The 18417-nt window shown below is 41.9% G+C and overlaps 1 protein-coding gene across 2 annotated transcripts in view; it reads right to left on the bottom strand.

Annotated features, from left to right (window-relative positions):
- The window catches only part of LOC124071568 (regulator of G-protein signaling 6-like), a 36255-nt gene that overhangs the window by 6292 nt on the left and 11546 nt on the right, over positions 1-18417 (bottom strand). For both annotated transcript variants that reach the window (XM_046412209.1, XM_046412208.1), the window contains exons 2-11: positions 6365-6464; positions 5529-5579; positions 5317-5423; positions 3976-4027; positions 3433-3497; positions 2227-2303; positions 1439-1520; positions 1021-1095; positions 562-663; positions 244-416 (exon numbers count right to left, since the gene is read on the bottom strand). In XM_046412209.1, coding sequence (XP_046268165.1) covers positions 244-416; positions 562-663; positions 1021-1095; positions 1439-1520; positions 2227-2303; positions 3433-3497; positions 3976-4027; positions 5317-5423; positions 5529-5579; positions 6365-6464 — 884 coding nt within the window. The remainder of the gene's footprint in view (positions 1-243; positions 417-561; positions 664-1020; positions 1096-1438; positions 1521-2226; positions 2304-3432; positions 3498-3975; positions 4028-5316; positions 5424-5528; positions 5580-6364; positions 6465-18417) is intronic.

Below are 18417 nucleotides of genomic sequence, written 5' to 3' on the forward strand. Positions count from 1 at the left end.
GAAACAAAACAGGATAGCATAGAAAAGAGTGGTTCACTGTTTAGCACTAAATCTTTGGGAACACCAGCATAGCTCTAGTTTGAAATGAGATACAAACAGACAGAACTCCTCCCAATCCAGAAAAACAAACATTCGCCATCATTGAGACCTCCACACTCCACCAGAACTCATTTTCAGATTAAAGCATTATCAGGCCCTGGTGAACTCTCAGTCCATATCCTAACATGGTCCCTCCAGCCTCACCTTGCCTCCAAGTCCCAGAAGGAAGTGTCATCACTGATCCAGGGGTTGGAGGGCTCTGTGGCTGACACGAAGGGGTCATATTCCATAAACTGCTCAGTATAGCTCATCAGACTGTCAGCCACTTTGGAAACCTTCATACAGTGCCTGTCTAGCTGGATGTTCAAGAAGGTAATCTGATGGAGTGGGAGAGAGAGAGTAATGAGGAAGCTAAATAAGGCAACAGCTCATCAGTCTGTGTCTCTGACTGTCGTTATGATGGATGGCTGACGCAGACTGGTGGTAATGACCTATGGAGAAGACTGTCACACCACGAGTTACCTCCTTCTGAACATCCTCTTTGGTGGGCTTCCTGGTTGGCTGGGAACTGATGTGGCTGGGACTCGGCTGGCTCTGGCCATCTTCTGGTACCCCATAGACTGACTGAAGGAGACAAAAGGAGAGACCTTGACAGACAAATATTGCAATTTGATAAATGACAGCTAGTAGCTCTGTTTATAGCTTCAGTTCCATGTCTGGGAATTTGGGGTTTTAATAACCAGTACTGGAGTTTGCATGTTACAAGTTTTTAGACTAAATATCTTTAGATGTCAGCCACAACATTAAAACCACTGAGTAAATAAAAATGATCATATGTTTACAATGCATTCTGGTTCTGGCAATCATGTGGATGTTTTATTGTGGAACAGCAGATTGTTGTCATATATAGATATATATATAATGAAAACAAATGTCCTTAAACTATATATATTTTTGACGATTACACTCTCCTCTCCTCACCTTTTTTACCCTGTGTGGGTTCTTCTCTCTTCGGCACTTGCGGATGTCCATCTCTGTGGTGTTGACACAGCCTGGCTGTGGGAGGCGGCAGGAGACAAAGTGTGTTTCTGGGTCAGATAACAGTGTTTCCTCAGCATGTACAATCTGTATTTGCATTCCTCATACAATGGGAGGCTGTTCTTCTATTCAGCAATGCCACGCTCACACAATGCTTGTATGCAAAGTGATGATATTTGATCCTGCTACTCTCAACATAGCAGATCTCTCAGCTGAACGGTGTGTGCTGCTGAATCTGCTGCTTTCAGGCTTTAAACGGAAAAATTAAACTACTCCTTTTTTGTTCAGTTCCATTTTTACACTGGTGCAACATCACACTCTTCTCTCAGTTTCTGTTTTCATGACGTTGGTCCTAACTCACCACTGGCCGATGGACATCCCAGAATGCTCTCTCCTGGCTGTCCAGGATCTTCCTCTCTGCTTTGTCCTTCTTTCTGTCGATCCTGTCAAAAGAGTTAAACAAGGTACTCATACAGAGGGCACACAACTCTGAAATATCAGGTCAAACACAATAAATCAGACCCCAGAGGTTACACACATACTTAAATACCACAGACAGGCCAATCCAGGGAGCAAAACGTCACCAGGTCATGTCTGGATTTGCCACTGCTGGGACCGAGTTCTTACATAACTGACATTTTCTGATCAGTCTTTGCTGAGGTATTGTTTACTCTTATAGCTTAAGACTTATTGCTTTCCAAATCACCTCACTCGTAATAAACAGCGATGGCATGACCGAAGATAAGATAGACGAGAGAGGAGAGTTTTTTTCCCTCCCTGAATAACATGAGACACAAGTGCTGTACTTACACTCACAAGCCACCAGATGGAAGTCTTACTACGGGATAAAAGTGAGGGAGAATCGCGAATGTTTAGTTCCATAGAGGAATACTTAATGTATTTAACGCATGTAACCCTCCGGTCAAAGCAGGACATTAAAACAGAGCATTGTTAATGAGAAGGCCCATCTGACTCTGCACACTGAAGCGTTTTCTCTTCCCTGGGGAAACAACCATCAAACCATGCATGAGGCCAAAGGAATAAACTGGATTTCATCAACAGCTCTCCTACTGAAAGGGTGTCATATTAGAGCAGCACTGACCTTAAGAGGTGACATGTTCTCACTCACATGTACACACGTGTACTCACTTGACTTGAGCCTCGGCTTGCATGAAGATAAATTCCCACTTCCTGGCAAATGCCCGCTGCAGCCGCGCGAGGTTCTCCTGGAGGAGCCAGTCAAGCCCGGCATTATGGGCAAAAGGTTAGTTCAAGGCCTTTAGATGGTTACATTATCCATTCACCATAATTGCTCGTCAAAACTTTGGATTACTGTTGCTGAGAGGAGATGACCTCTCACAAACATGTCCCTGACCAAGTTACTGAAATGCTGCAACTAAACATGCATATAAACTATTGTTGAATTAATCAGTTTGTAAAGTTAATCTGTTCACTATGTTCTTAGAGGAATAGTTCACCACTGTGAGCAAGATGTGTTTTTCTTTCTTGTTAGGTGAGAAGATTGATCTCTTTAATTTGAAGCCACTGCTCATTTGTTGAATATGTACAAAAAAATAAATTCAGGCCATACAATTTGTCGGGCCAGGCCCAGTAACTTCCTAAACTCTTGACCCTACCATTTTTCTATGTATTAAACAAACAATACGTTATATGTTAACATAATGACCAGCCGGTGATGATAACCAACAAATGTCATGACCACACAAATCCATGAGTACACACACCATGAGTCCTGAATAACACCATCCAAACAAGCATCTGTCAAAGATATAGCACATGACCTCATTACAAAAAGAGAAATAATTCTGAGTACAGGCTCGCAGGGATGTTAAAAGGGAAAGCAATGAGGCCTGCAGGCAAAAAGTGACCTGAATAGGAGAGAAAGGAAGTCTACTGGACAATAGCTGCAGAGTAATTTAGAATATTAAAGTGCAGCGTATTGTTATTGTATAACAGCCAGAGATCAGTAGTACTGCAGTAATGCCCCTTTTGAGACTGTATTGATTTGCTGATGCCAAGCAGACCCATAGATACTCTTATATACATTTTGTGGCCAGTAAAATGACTGGATTGTATTCTGTCAAATTGGTGCTCCTGAAAAATGACTTGTATAAAAGTTTGTAGTCTGATAATGGCTTTTTGCCGGGAAGGATGCATTTTGGCATTTCAAGGTCCCAGAGGACACTGTTTCAGCTCTTTTGTTTTTTTGGCAAAGTCATGGAAGACAGGAAATTCAGAGTGTCATCTCATTATGGTCTGTGCACATTGCATAATGACGGCATTGAACTGCGAGCTTCCTGGCAATCGCTAACACTGAAATGAGTGTATACTTACAGCCTCATAGTCAGCTAGCTCAAGCCTGGCCTTATTCTGCATGGTGCGCTTGCACAGGTAAATGGCTGTAGGGGAAAAAAAGAGACATGCAGCGGGCAATAGAGTGAGTCAGAAGGGCTGTCTGGTTTTGCAGCTAGAAAATAAAAAAAGGAATATCTCCAAAGGCTCATGCTCTTTTTCTGACTGAGGTCTCAGCTGTGTGAACCAACACTAATGAATGAAGCAGGCAGACGATGTGTTGTCTTCTGAAATAACACGCCTTGAGTAAATGCCACGCAGAGAGTCGAAGATGTGCTCATATCAGTGACTTGTCCCTTCATTTTGTTAGGCTAATCTTGTCCCACAGGACAAGATTCCTCAGGGCCAGAACCATTAACGGCCCTGAATGAAACGGTCCTGTGGATCAATACTCATCGAGTGTCAACAACAGATCTACAGTAAGAGTTGTGTTTCAGCTCTGAAGAAAGAGAGACAGCTGAAGGCGTTAGCAAGACCCTGCTGGTTTGGAGAAAGAGGCAAACATTGAGAGAGTGTGTGACTCACCATAGTCTGTGTTCTCGGGCTCCCAACAGTTTGAAGGCCAGAAATATGGAGACTGATGAAACCAGAAACAGATTTTGTTTATTTACTCATGTAACCAAGTCAAGTCAGCATAATATTCTTTTCAAAATGAACAATAATATTCTCCAATATTTCATTTCTCCCACCATGTATGCTTCCCCTGCACTTTCACGAAAAAGTCAAAAGGCCACTCTTGTTTGATGATGATCCTTGACGTCTGTACGCTGCACTTAACTATCCGGGGAACCATGGGAGCTATATTCTCTCTATCCATATTTAATTGTCTATTGCGAATGATATTACACATTCAAAGTTCATTCCCAAGTCCATTAATAATGGATCACTCACATCTATCATGCATTCTTAATAAAGGGGCAGAATTAGAAGTTGGTGGTACTCAACCACTTATTTCATTTCCACCATTACTCATAACAGTGTTTAGCCTGAGAGCAAAAGGCTGGCACTGCTTGTTTGAGTGTAATGAACAATAAGGTTAACGTGCTCTCATTCAGCATTAAGCTTGTAATTTCAGAGAGGATCAAGTTGAGTTTATAGGACTACACCACATGCACAAATCTGCAACAGAATAGTATCAATTTATAGACCAACAATCAAACATTCCCCTGTTACTAATCCTTACAGCACGGCTATGGAGAGCGGCCAAAACATTTCAAATGCATCGTGGATTCTTTATAGATGATCTCATGACGTGGGCCTGTTGCATCACAGCAACATCAGAGAGAATATTTTTAGCCCGTGCTGAATGAGCAAGTGTGACACACACTACCCTCCCTTCGCAGGCACAATAATGGCTTTTAATCTTGAGCAATAGAGGTGAAGATAAATGCATTCAGAGGTGGATTGAGGGGGAGGAGCAGAGGCAGGCCGGTGACAGTGAAAAGTGCAGAGCCAGCGTGCAACCAGCTCAGTGCTTCCCCAAAGGGGAGCCTGCCTGGCTGGTCGAATTAAGATGCTATAGGCTAAGTCACAGCAATAAGTCATTAAGGAGCCCATAGCCATCACAAGGACCTGTCAAAGTTCATGCTGGATCAGATGGAGCAAAGAATGAAAACCCCCCATTGACAAGCTGCACGGCTGGCCCGTGGGCCCTGTTCCATGGCCCACCTCCTGCTCTGACGCAGCATCCAGCAGGGATGTACAGTACTGACCTTGGTGGGATGAGTAATAGGCTTAGCATGGATTGCTCTCATTATCATCACACAATAAATGTATCCCTCTGATAAACTAGCATCATCTTATTGTTACATATTCAGAGGCCCTCCAACACAGATCAGTGCTCTCCCATGGCAGAGCTTTCTGTACCTGAAAGCGATAAAGGGTTCCATCATCTTTAAGTGTCAGGACGTGGTCAGAGATGGGAAAGATGTAGCCATGGGCAGCAATCAGACTCCCAAGGTGGATGGCTTCAGCTGTTGACATGAGAGACGGGAGGGAGGCGTGATTTGAAATCGCCCTCCTCTTCAGTTGAGCTCTATTGTGCTTACATGTAATGACAGATTGCTCAGCAGGAATACCTGGATCCTCAATGGAGAGGTTTTTCATCAGCCACTGAACAATGTCTGCCCCTGTTATTCAGAGAAGCACATCGGTTAGAAGTGGCATCACAGTTCCACATCTGCAGTAGTTTCGACAAAAGATGCAATCCATAAACACAAATGAGCTTCAAGGAAATCTTTGTGACTCTTCTATGTGCAAAGCTGTGGGTCAAAGCTGTCAAAGCTGAGTACGTGTCTAAATATAATATAAAGTTAACAGGTTTTCAGTCCTTTCTCTTTTGCTGCTCCTGGACAGCACAGTATTTGGCCTGGTCTCCGTGCTTGGCGGAGGCTGCTGAGAGAGATCGTGAGGCCATCAGGCCTGGGGGTACCACGTGAAGGATTGACTCAAAAAACAACCTCTGGGAGAACAGGAGCGAACCCCTCATCCAACACTGGTGACTCATTTCAAACACAAACACATGGAGGAGTACAGTGCACACACACACACACACACACACACACACAGAGGGACACAGACAGCAAAGAGAAGGAGAAAAGCAGATTTTCCACAGTGTGACAAGGGCAGCATCTCACCACAGGCAGTTTCCTCAGTGGCTGAGGCCTTATTGCCGTAGACATCATCTGCCTCCAACTGTAGTAGCAGCAATTTAAATGAATCCTAAAGGTCATATTTGCTTTGCTGATTCTGACCCATACATTTGCTAAGTCCTCTCACTTGATACAACAAAATGCACACACAAAGCATTATTATCACATCAAGTCAGGCAAGCCCTTACACACACAGAGATCTGCAGGATATGTGCAATCACACACTGTACAGTAAACAGGCATGTGCGCACACAAACACTAACCTGACACCACGCTGGGGATCTTGGAGAGGAAGCTTTTTACGGTCCGGATGGCTACACCTCCTGCTTTCTCATCTTGTATTCGTGTAACGATGGCTTCAATCTGCGGGAATGCCAGAGGCACAACGTGTTAAAGGTACAAATTTAAAAAGAAAGAAAAAAAAACCCAACAAAAAAACACATATTACATTTTAATTATACAACACAACACAACTGGGATTAATGTGCATATGTGCTGGACTTTCATCTCTTCTTTCCAATGGAAATTAAATTAATCGGAAGAGAAGAACATCCAAACTAAATGCATAGTATAAAGTTTCTGCTGCTCAGTTGTTCGGAGTTGTTGCTTACATGGTTAAACAACCACCATTGTGGATATAAAGCTCTCTGAAGTGATTCAGGCAGAAATGTTTATGGAAGAGGTATTGTTTTAAAGTTTTATTCATTTTATTTTTTAGTCACATTCATAGACTGGCTTCATCACTCTCTGACTCTCTGTAGTTACAAGTTAAAGCAACAGGCAACCAAATGAAATGCTTCATTACCTTAATTACAGGTCAAGTTGTTTTTAGACTTTTAATGTGGAAATGTTACATATTGTGCCTTTAAATCAATCCAACGATACACAAACTTGATGAGAGCGGTGTGAGTGAATCAAAACAGTAAAACTGCAGCCTGTTAAACCAAAACAATACGCTTAAAGATACTAAAATGCTCCACTGAGTTGAGGGGTTATGTAATTATTCTTTGTTGGTTTGTTAATACAAGAAAGCCCTGTCACATTCCATCTATTCGTCGGATTCAATTTTTTTACGCAAAAACATCGACTAATACAGCTTTAAATTCAAATCATTTTTTGTCTGTAAATAAATGAGACTACCCAAGAGAAAACTGATCTGCTGCTTTTAGCCAACTCATTTCATCTGCATCTTTTTCAATATTACCACCGGGGGGCACCAAAACCACAAATCCTACATGTAGCAGATTTAAGGGTTCGGAAGTAAGTCTAATACCCACTGGACATAAGAGTAGTGGCATTGGAAATTGACCTGAGACCGATCCAAACCCCAGTGGCGAACATCAGGGTGGAATCAAAATAGCTGAATTTAAACAAACCTGGTTTTGATAAAGATACAAGTTACTTACTGTGGTACATGGCTCTATGGGCTCAGGTTGAATTGTTTACTGAAATACTGTATATACACATATTTGCATACTAATGTAGCGGTATATTGTGGTAATTTATCTAGCTATAACAGAGGCTTCGGTCAGAATCTTTGACCAATTGAAAAAGGCTTTCACAGCTAATCCCCAGAGGCAGAGATAAACATCACACCTCCAACACAGCCAGAGCCCCGAACACATCACACATCAGCAGCCTAAAATTAGGCCCAGCGCAGCACAGCTCGCCACTCAGTACACTCACTACACAGGGGAGAGCACATACAGTAAACAAGAGAACATCCAGTCACTCAAGGACATGAACACACACGCACAAACACACACAAATATACACACACAGAAATCCATATACAAAGTCCAAAACAAACATACAGAAACATGATCTATTTTTATAAAACAGTGTTTGGTCAAGACCTTGAACAAGTTTTTTATGTGTATTTGTAGTCGGGCCGGGTCCTGTATCGATGCAAGCAGTCAGTACTCCGTTGCCCGATGAAGTCTCACCAGAAATCAATCTACATCTGAAAGATCCTGAATTTGCACACTTGCAGCATTATTAGCGGTCAGTTATATGCAGTACCGTGGCTGCTAAGGTCGATGTGATGGCTTTTAAATTCTTTATGGCTCCCTAAGAATCTGTCTGGTAAGTAAGTGCGCTCAGAGGCTCACACACACATACACACTCACATGCATATGCACAATAAGCACACACACTGCCACAGTATGACAAAAAAGTATGGCAAAGCCGATTATTTGAACTTTGAGGGTTCAACTTGTGATCTTTACACACTCCATATTTAAAGAAGTATTTTCTGTTTTCTTTAATCCAAAATAGTCTATAGTTTTCCTCCTTATCCCACCACATTCACAGTCGACACCATCACAAGCGCAGAGCGTCACACTGTGCTCTAAAAAAATGGGCTATACAAATAAAGTTGACTTGACTTGACTCTAGTGTGGGCCATTCCATCGTACCTCTGGACCCATTTTCCCTCATCTTGCTTTCCTCCTTCCTCCACTGTTCATTTATCATTTAACACAGCATATCTATGAGTGAACTCTTACCACTATGGTAGGCAGAAAGGCTCTAAAACATTGGATCTTGGCATGTTCCATATATGATTATGACACTTTAAGTTTACATATATGTTCTCTGTTTTTAACCATTCTATGAATGGCAATGTCAGTCTGATCAGTCAGTTCACCACTTTGATCCAGACTTAACAGCTATCTGATAGATTGTCTTTAAATTTGGTACAGCATTTAAAGTTGAAATGAATTATAAGAAACAAATGAATTGTAGCAACTCTTGGGATTCCTTTACTTCACATCTGGCATCGCCATCAGGTGGAATTTAAATTTGTCCCTTAAGGTTGATGACATTCCCATCAGCATCGACTGCGATTTGCATTTAGTGCTAATTAGCAAATGTCAGCATGCAAACACACTAAACTAAGATGGTAAACATGGAAAACATTATACATGCTAATCATCAGCCATTTCCATTGACACTGTGAGCACGTTATCATGCTGACATTAGACTTTAGCCCAAAGAGTCGCTGTGTATAAGTACAGTGTCACAGAGCTGCTGGCTATGGTTGTACTTTTGTTGGTGATTACACACATCTCTTTTCTAACAACATGCACATCTACTTATACTTAGTAAAACATAAACTATACAGACAAAAGTATTCGGACACACCTCTTTATGGGGCAGTTTTTCAGGGGTTGGGTTGTGAAGGGAAACCTTAATGCTTCAGCATGCCAAGACATTTTCAACAATGTTATGCTTCCAACTTTGTGGCTGCAGTCTGGGAAAGGTCCTTTTCTGTTCCAACATGACTGAGCCCCAGTGCACAAGACAAAGTCCATGAAGACATGGCTGGATGAGTATGGTGTGGAAGAACTTGAATGGACCACACAGAGCCCTGACCTCAACCCCATCAGACACCTTTGGGATGAACTTGAGCAGAGATTGCAAGCCAGGCCTTTTGGTCCAACATCAGTGTCTGAGCTTACAAATGCTCTACTGCATGAATGGACAAAAATTCCCTCAGAAACACAGAATCGTGTGCAAAGCCTTCCCAGAAGAGTGGAGGCTGTTATTGTTAACATGTTTACATGTTTAATGTTATTTAAGTCATACATCTAACCATTTGCATTTAGGCAGTTCTCATGGCTTAATGAACATATACAATATGTTGGACTTGACTGATGTTTTGGTTATCAAATGTGTTTCGAATGTGTGTTTTACCTGCATAGCATATCTATGTTCCAATGTTATCAGGATCCTTTGTTCCCATTGTCCTGTGATTCCCTGGTTCAATATTCTACGAGCACACATTAACCCTCCTATTGTATTCAAGTCAAAAACCTAACCCTCACCCTGGGAACACAGGACTCTGGGAAAGCGCATATGTATAAATGGGGAACATAAGACTTTGGGAACACAGGACCCTTCATGTTCCCAGTATGTTCCATATTTATCTGCGGAACAAAGGATATTCTAAACATAGGAAATACTCTGTAAAATATGTTCACAAATTATGCAAAAAGCCTTTTCTAGCAACTTTACATTCATGGATATATGTCCTCAACCCTTTGTACTTCTTCATATGCTTTCATTCTGCAACATTTTGCAACATGTTAAGTTATAGTCAACCAAATAGTGGATAGTTTGTGGTTTAGTAAAAAAAAACAATAATAATAAAGAAATAAATAAATGAATAAATACAAATTAAAAGAAAAAAAGAAGAGAATAACAGGCAAAGAACAGCATGCGTCAGCACATTTACTCAACCAAAATTACAATCAAAGGTAATCATCCACCCTGGCAAAACATTAAATGGATTATTCATACTTGCACCCCATATATCAAACAAAACACCAAGATGTATATAGATTTAATAACACAGATAATGCAGAGCAGAGAGGAGGGAGAAAAAGCACTGTGTGGCAAGACAATTACCAACATTTCACTATAAGGCTGAGAGAGTGTCTTGGCATGAATTATTGAACATCCACTATGGAGAATTACTGCCTCAACTGTTGTTGATAAATCTCTCAGTGAGAATAGGGGGAGAGTAAGCTGCATCTGCCCTCTCAGTTGTGAACAGAACCTTGGTATTTTAGGCCTGCTTTCGCTTACATGTGAGCAGAAAACAGTTTTACATGAACACAATCAGGGGCACAGCAGATTAGTACTGAAACATCGGCATCTCTCCTTTGAAGACAGCCCTTCCACGCAAAACAACAGGGAAAGAGCTTTGAAATCAGCTCTGTTCGATCCAACTCTGAAGGACTCTGAAAATCCCCCGAGACACAACAACATTGAAAGGATTAAGTCCTTTTGTTCTCATATAATAATGGACCCTGGACTGGGCACAGCAGTATAGAAAGAATAACTCATTATCTCCCTATAGGATGACAGCAGACAAGAAGTACTTGGCACAGCTACAGAAAGTGCACATCGTATCTCCTGGATGTACAAGCTAATGGTGTTTGCAGCTTGGTGTGGAGGGTTTTTGAGAGCTGAAAATTGCTGCTAGCATGCGATAACGGCACTTTGCCCCTCACCACCGAGCTCTATAAATGATTATCAGGTGAACACTTGTGTGTCTTGCTACTGGATGTTTGCATTTGCTGCACTTGTGTGTGCGTATACTGTACCAATACATGGCTGTGTGTTTGTGCGTAGGTGTGTTTGTGTTGTCACTTGTCCACCTTATCTTTTAAGGCTCTGAGGGCGGCACTAGCACTCAATGTGGCACATGTAAGAGGATAAAGGTGTAGGGAGAATGCGAGGGAGGGGCAAGAGGTGAAGTACAACAATAGCAACAACTCAGGCCACCAGCTGATGAAAAGCTTTTGCTCCACAACAATGATACTCTGCACAATGTGCACAATGTGTTTTAAACAAGATGTCACTACTTCCAGTAACATGGTTTTGTAACGGGAACTTAATGAAGTGAAATAAAACCATCAAAATGAGAGCACCAGAGACATAAATAACCGTCGAGAAAATGCGACATGCTGAACTCTGCGCTGGCTGTTACGTATGAAAAATCCACTTCTCCTACTAATTGAAAAACTGTGCCCTTTTTCCAAAAATGGCCAGAGATGAAGCTATTAAAAACTGGCCCAGTCTTCAGAAATGAGACAGCTGCTGCTAAAAGATGTATCAGGCGGTAATAGTGCCATTAATGATTCAGCAGTCATCAGCGGGCTCAGGCACACTTGTCAGTGTTGAAAGACATTTGGGTCTATGAGGAAAAAACAACGGATGTCCAGGTGACGGGGAAAAAAGATTCATTGCTGGCCTGGAGATAATTACTACGTGTTGGTGAGAGCTCAGTGAAGATGAAACAGGGCTGAGACTTCCAAAAGTTTTTTAGCCAAGTCATTCACCTAAAGCAGCCCTCGTGAATACTTGGTTTGAGGGTTTATTTGTGTTAAAAATGTTGTGAAAAGCCATATAAAACCTGCATTTACTATTTTTTTTCTAACTACTCCATAATCACAACACAGAATATAAAAATAACACGACCATATTTTAAATGTATTAGCCTTTAGTAGGATTGTACTTTATTATGAATAATGCTATTACAAATGAGAGCAGGCTGAGGTTTTAATGCTCAGTGAAAATGCAACAGCAGCATGACATCATTTTCCTAATATGACAAAAGAAGGCCCGTGCTCCCTTCTTCTTCTTTGGTTTGTTTTAATCTGAAGAGAAAATAATAGCCCAGAGTAAGAGGTCATTTTAAATATATCTCAAATACCATAGTGACATATAAAATATTTTCCACTTATTAAAATAATCAATACCATACTAAGACTCTCCACAGGTCCCTCACTGTAATCCTCTGGAGTCTGATAAAATATGAATAAATCTTAACTTAGTAGCCTTCAACATTACTGGAGAAATGGAGAAACTGTAACTGTAACTGATGGTTATTTAATATCTGACCTCAGTACAGTTACAGGAATTCATGCTTCATGCAGAATCCTTCAACCCTTTAAAGGGCACTCATTGAAATACTTGTAAATTCAAAATTTCAACCTCGGATTGTTGTTGGAAAAAATAGAATGACCATCCTACTTTTGTAAGATTTTGAAAAAAAAAAAAAAATTCATGCAGAAAATCAAGCTGAACAAAGTGACCATATATTGTTCCTTGCCCGTTAGAGGTAAAAAAATAAATGTATATCAAAACACAAACAGCAATAACATTAGGTCTTTCTTTCATGATAAACAACAATAACAATAACATTAGGCCTGTCCTTCATGCTACCCAATAACAATAATAATAACATTAGGCCTGTCCTTGATGGTACCAAATAACAGTAACAATAACATGAGGCCTTAACGCCTTTACTTTAAGAGCTCAGATACGGCCACTTGCCAGATAAAGGGTACTTCTCTCCACTGCAGCATCATAACTCTACACATTGACCACACGTTCATCCTCTGACTTTGAATACAAAGGATGCAAAAAATATGTCTTAAAATTTGCTTGAAGAATCATTTTGTGCCATAATGTGCAAACAACTGTGTGACGTGAAAGCAGACTACCATTATAGCCTTATCATAAACCGCTTCTTCTGTCAGACAGTCTCCATCTCCTCAAACAGCTGACTGTAAGTCTGCCTGCATGCAGCACTCAACACTCCAGATCCTGAATCAGATGTATTTGTGTTCATGTGTGGCTTACAGAATTTATTTCTTTTAGTAGACGTGAAGCTGCTGCTTACTCACAGCATGTCAGTATATATGTAATATGTGTGCAGTCTTCAGTCACAGTCATGTTTGCTGCTTCTCCTTGAATGTCAGTTTCTCCATAGAGCTGAGATGAACTGTTCTGCTTTGCCTCCATCATATGAACTGTGTCATAAACTTTTTCTTCCTTCCTTGCCTCAAAGTACTTCCACATTGCACACTTACTTTTTGTGTATAGTTTGGATGGCTGACTGCTGCAGGGTGCTGCAGAACTGTACTTTAACTCAGTTCCTTCACAGCGGGCGACTGTGGCTGCACTGATGTCCTGCTGGCTCAGAGAGCAGTAGCCCTCCCAGTGTGTGCTTTGACCTAAAGTGTGTTGTCATAAGCACTGTGTTTTGCTGTACTTATGTTTCTAGACACTTGTGGGCTAGTAGGATACCACTATAGTAAAGTCGACTGGCAGTTGGCCTCTAGAATTCCTTTTTGTTTAATGTGTACATTTTGACTTTAATACTTTGAAGTAGTTGTGTTTTTGCAAATGAACATTTTGATTTTTTTAAAATTCAAAATAAATTTACTAAACCTGCGCAATCCTAGAAAATACATTTGAATTTATTGTGGTTTGTCTCGTTTACATCATCTTTTATGTGGACTACAATCCAAACGTGGATGTTCCTGCAAAGGAGCAACAAACTCTAAAGCATAGATGCTTCACACACATCTTCACCCAGTCTTCAGAAGATCTTTTCAATCAGCACAGTTTCAAGGTGGACATCCAAGATAAGTGTCATCAATTCACTTCCACACCCTTTGGCAAAAGGACAAAGCTGCATTCTTCTAAATAACACTAATGTGCTGTACTTTCTATTCATATTTTGTTTGTATCTTCAAGCCACATCTTATTGTAAAATAAAATTCATAATGTACACAGTGTATTTTTAAACTGCAAAACACAAAATAATTCCAAATATATTCATTGCACGCGTTCTGTCCTCACTTGTTGGAAGATGTATTATGAAGTAACTTCTCCAAAGTACACAACCTGTCACACAATACTTTTTTGAGTGCCATTTTGACCTCCGCACCATACTGGGTGCATAATTAAGTGAGTTCCAGCTGGTGTGTGGTGCCCTGGGGAACGAGGTGAGAATGAATCCTGCTGGAGAGAGAAAATCCCCCTCCCACTGCCACCTTCTCTCCTTCCCACTGCTGCCACCATGCAGCTCTTTTAACATGCCGACTCATGACGAGGGAGCTGTGAGAGCTTCTCTTCTGGTTCTGACACACCGGGGTGAGACACTGACAGCGACACAAGGAGCAACACAGCAGACTGGAAAAGCCCTGCCAACTGAGTGTGATGGTTGGAAACTTATACTGCTTTGGAGACGTGTGAATGAATCACATTTGCGCTTACTGGATCACACAGTGACACATACCCATGCATAGACATGTGTGCAGCATGAACACATGCACAAAAAAACAGAAACATCTGTTTGAAAGCTTTTGGCAATTCTCATCATTACCCCCCACAAAAAAATCACCTGCTATGTCTTATATTGCATTGCAGTGAGGCATCAGCGATGTCCTAAAGGTTCTGAAAGAGACACATCCACTGATCCATTTCTTCTCCAAATTGCCATCTCCACAGGAATGCCCTGCAGAGAGAGTTTTTTCTTTGCAACAATAAACAACTGTTTCCCCATCAAATCCACAGCTGAAAAAAAACAAGCCTGTTACGCTCCAGTGAAGCCATTTTCCCTTTTGCCAATACCTTTCATATGTAATCCATGTCATCATTAGTGGCAATGGATGATGAGTGCACTAAAATTAATTGTTTGAACACAGAGAAAACAAATCCTGCTCACTGAAATCCAGACTCTCTGGGTTAGATCAGTTCGAGAAAAGCCTGCTGAAGGTTAAACGTATGATGAGCTCTGTGTACTGTTCTGCTCAGTAGCTTCTTCTAAAGGATGAGGCATTCCCTGCTTTCTGTCAGCAAACATGTAAACAATCCATTGTAGCGATGGAGACCTTTAATTAACATCCTTTCTTGTGAACCAGCCCCTGCAATTAAATCATTTTCAGTCACATTCTTTCCTCAAGTCAGGTGTTGCCCTACGGATTCAAATGTAATTTAATCACATACCAGACATTAGCTCTTTAGCCCAAGTGGCCACAACACAATAGAGACCTTGTCCAGACAAAGAGGCCCAGAGGTACACGCCAAACCAACAGTCTAATTAGACCCTGCTTGATTGCCCACCCAAGCTGGATGCTCCTCGGGGAAACGTGCACAGATCCAGAAATGTCCGACTGTTGCTGCTGCCCATGTGTTGGGACAGAGAGTGTTGATGAGGATGTTTGTCACTAGTTCGGGCCAGTTGAAGATCCCTTATGGTAATGGACGTGGGTGCAACATGTCGGAGATGGGATGGGTGTGCGTGTCTGTGTGTGTGTCAGCTTAGATTCTCGGTGGAAGTGGCAAGAGGAGCTAGGCAATTAAAAGTTTGTCGAGTTTGGCTCCAGTATGAGCAGAAAGCCAATTCGACTAAATTACAATTACAGATCGGGAGGGAGGGATGATCTTGTCTGTGCTTTCTGGCTCTCTCTTTTTCCTTCTTCTTCTTTTTAAAATAGGAATTAACAAGCTACTTCAAATCAAAAGTAGATACTTAAAATCAAAGCTTTGGAGCTGGTAAAAGATGGATGGATGGATGGAAACACTGCTAGGCTAGGTATTGGGAGAGTATGAGCCTACCCACAAACCACAGTGACTCATCAGGTCACCTTTCTGTTGATGAGACTCAAGGAGGACAGAAAAATACCATCTCCCCTCTTGTGCACATCTGTTGTTAGATACTCCAAGGGTTGCTAAGGGCTTGAGTGCAGGAAAAACAGGAGTGTGCTGCCCCTCTGAATAGATAGTCCACTCTAAAACAAAGTGCACAGTGCAGATACGGGGGCTACCTGTTAAAGAGTCGCCATCTGAAATGAAGGACATCAGCGGCCGCACATTCAACTGTTGGCTTTTACAGGCCTGTTTTGCTCTGCTGTTGGATTTATCATAAATGTGCCAGTTTTATTACGTGTCAAAAATGAACTGCAGCTACAACAAACCACAAAAGGTCATTTGCTCTGGAGGGAGAGAATCACATTACCTGCAGTTCGCCCCTCTGCAAGAGTTACCTTAGAGATCATTTACTAACAGCAATTTACATGCAGGGAGGCTTCTTTCACTGCAAACACCTCTCACACCGCCTGCATTTTGAGTGCCTGTGGGACGCTGTAGAGGTTTGTATCTTAATAAGGTCCAGTGTTCTCACAGTAACTAGTCTGTGGTTAGGGAAGAAAAGCAATGGGAGGGTCCTTGAACGTGGAATCATGAAAAAAAAAACAAGAGAAAGGGCGAAGCGGGATGCGACAGCTTGGTGTGGAGAAAGCTAACAGACTGCACCAGGCAAAAAGCATCTGCTGCTATCTGCCTGACTGTCAGTTTCAAACTTTTTCCCCAGAGAAGGTTTTTCTCTCATTTATCAGCTTTTCTCTCAGTCGCCTCTTAGTCGCAGCGTGTTCACCGTTACGTAAGACAGAGGTATGCAGCTTAAATCTAAAATCAACAAAGGTGTGACAGTGACGGGTGAGAGGCACTAGATAATGTGGAGCTATTTTGAGGATGCGGGTGAGGATGCACACCGTGTAGAGCCCCACCTCAGACTCTGCACCAGTCTCTCTGCTGCTGCCAGTGTTGAAGCTCAGTGGCTCGTGGAAGTTGTCTATTTGAAAGAGGTGATACTGAATTTAGTTTCCACTTTCTCGATCAATACATCTTCATTCTGGCTTCCTATCTGGGGCACTGCACCAGCTAATCGTGTAATAATATCTGCAGGAGACTGGTTTGAGGTGGTAAAACCTCAGGACCATCTGTCTATCTTTGATGTTGGCATCGTCCCATGACACGCTACTCCTGCTGGTCTCATTCCTTAAGGCTTGGTGGTAATTAGGTTACAGAGGAAGAGAGTGTAGAGAGGAGACGAGGCGTCATCAAGCCCAGGTCTGCCTTGTCCCTCACTGGGCCCACAAGCCTGTTCTTGATGCCTGACACACAGGAGACAAACTCTATCATCACAGAGAAAAGGAGAGGAGAGGCCTGTGGGCACCATGATGAAGGATTTGGGCTTCAGAAGTTGACAGCACAACTCGTTCCTTTCAGTATTTACACCAGATTATTTGATAGGCCAACCACAAAAGACAGCCAGCATCCAATACGATTATTTGATATGACAAGATGTGTTCTCTGATAACAATACAATACGACGGTTAGGCAGGTCCAGCCTCTGCCATCTGCGCTCAGCTCTATCCTTTATGACACATACAGATGGTTCTTAAGCCTGTCACTGGCAAACTGCTGAATGTGTGCAGTGTGTAGCATATAGAGAAACTTCACAGCCAAGTGATGCATCATATCCTAATCAGCTTAGCTTAGCTTTGATTTAAAGGAATATTCTCTCTTTTTTTTTTTTTGAATGTCATCATTTCATAATGCCATCTGCTCCTAATTCCTCATCTCTCTCTGGAGATGGGATGTTTCAGTCCTCTGCATATTTTCTACCTTAGCTCAAGAATGATACTATTTCCCAGCTCTGTTCCTCATGCGCTCCTATGCTTACATGCAATCAGTGAGTAAGAGAGGACCTTGACCTTTCAAGATGCATGGATTTCCTGTCATGGCTACCGGTATAAGAAAGATTTTTTATAGCTCTGCTGTGCATTATTAAGCTCCATCCCCTCCTCCCCCTCCTTCCCAACGTGGTACGAATGTCACTCACACACTGCTGTTACCGCAGCCCTGATGTGCCTATTACCTATGATCGTTCTCCCCGGCGAGTGTGAGAATGCTGACGTGCTTTTAGGGGCAAAGACCGTGACAACAGAAGGACTAAGTGAAAAGGGCTGTTATGAAAGAGACAGGAGGCGTAGCGGAGCACAGGGGGAGAAAGTGCCTCCTCCGGACCCTCAAAAATCTTTAGAAACTCACACAAACCTGCTGTCAGACAGCAAGCACCACATTCACCTGTAGTTCTGTGTTTATTACCGAGCAGCATCACGATATTTCTCTTGGAGTTTCATTTCATGTCTGCTGAGGTGCTATGACA

Source organism: Scatophagus argus, chromosome 15 (genome assembly GCF_020382885.2).
Source record: "Scatophagus argus isolate fScaArg1 chromosome 15, fScaArg1.pri, whole genome shotgun sequence".
Lineage (NCBI taxonomy): Eukaryota > Metazoa > Chordata > Actinopteri > Scatophagidae > Scatophagus > Scatophagus argus.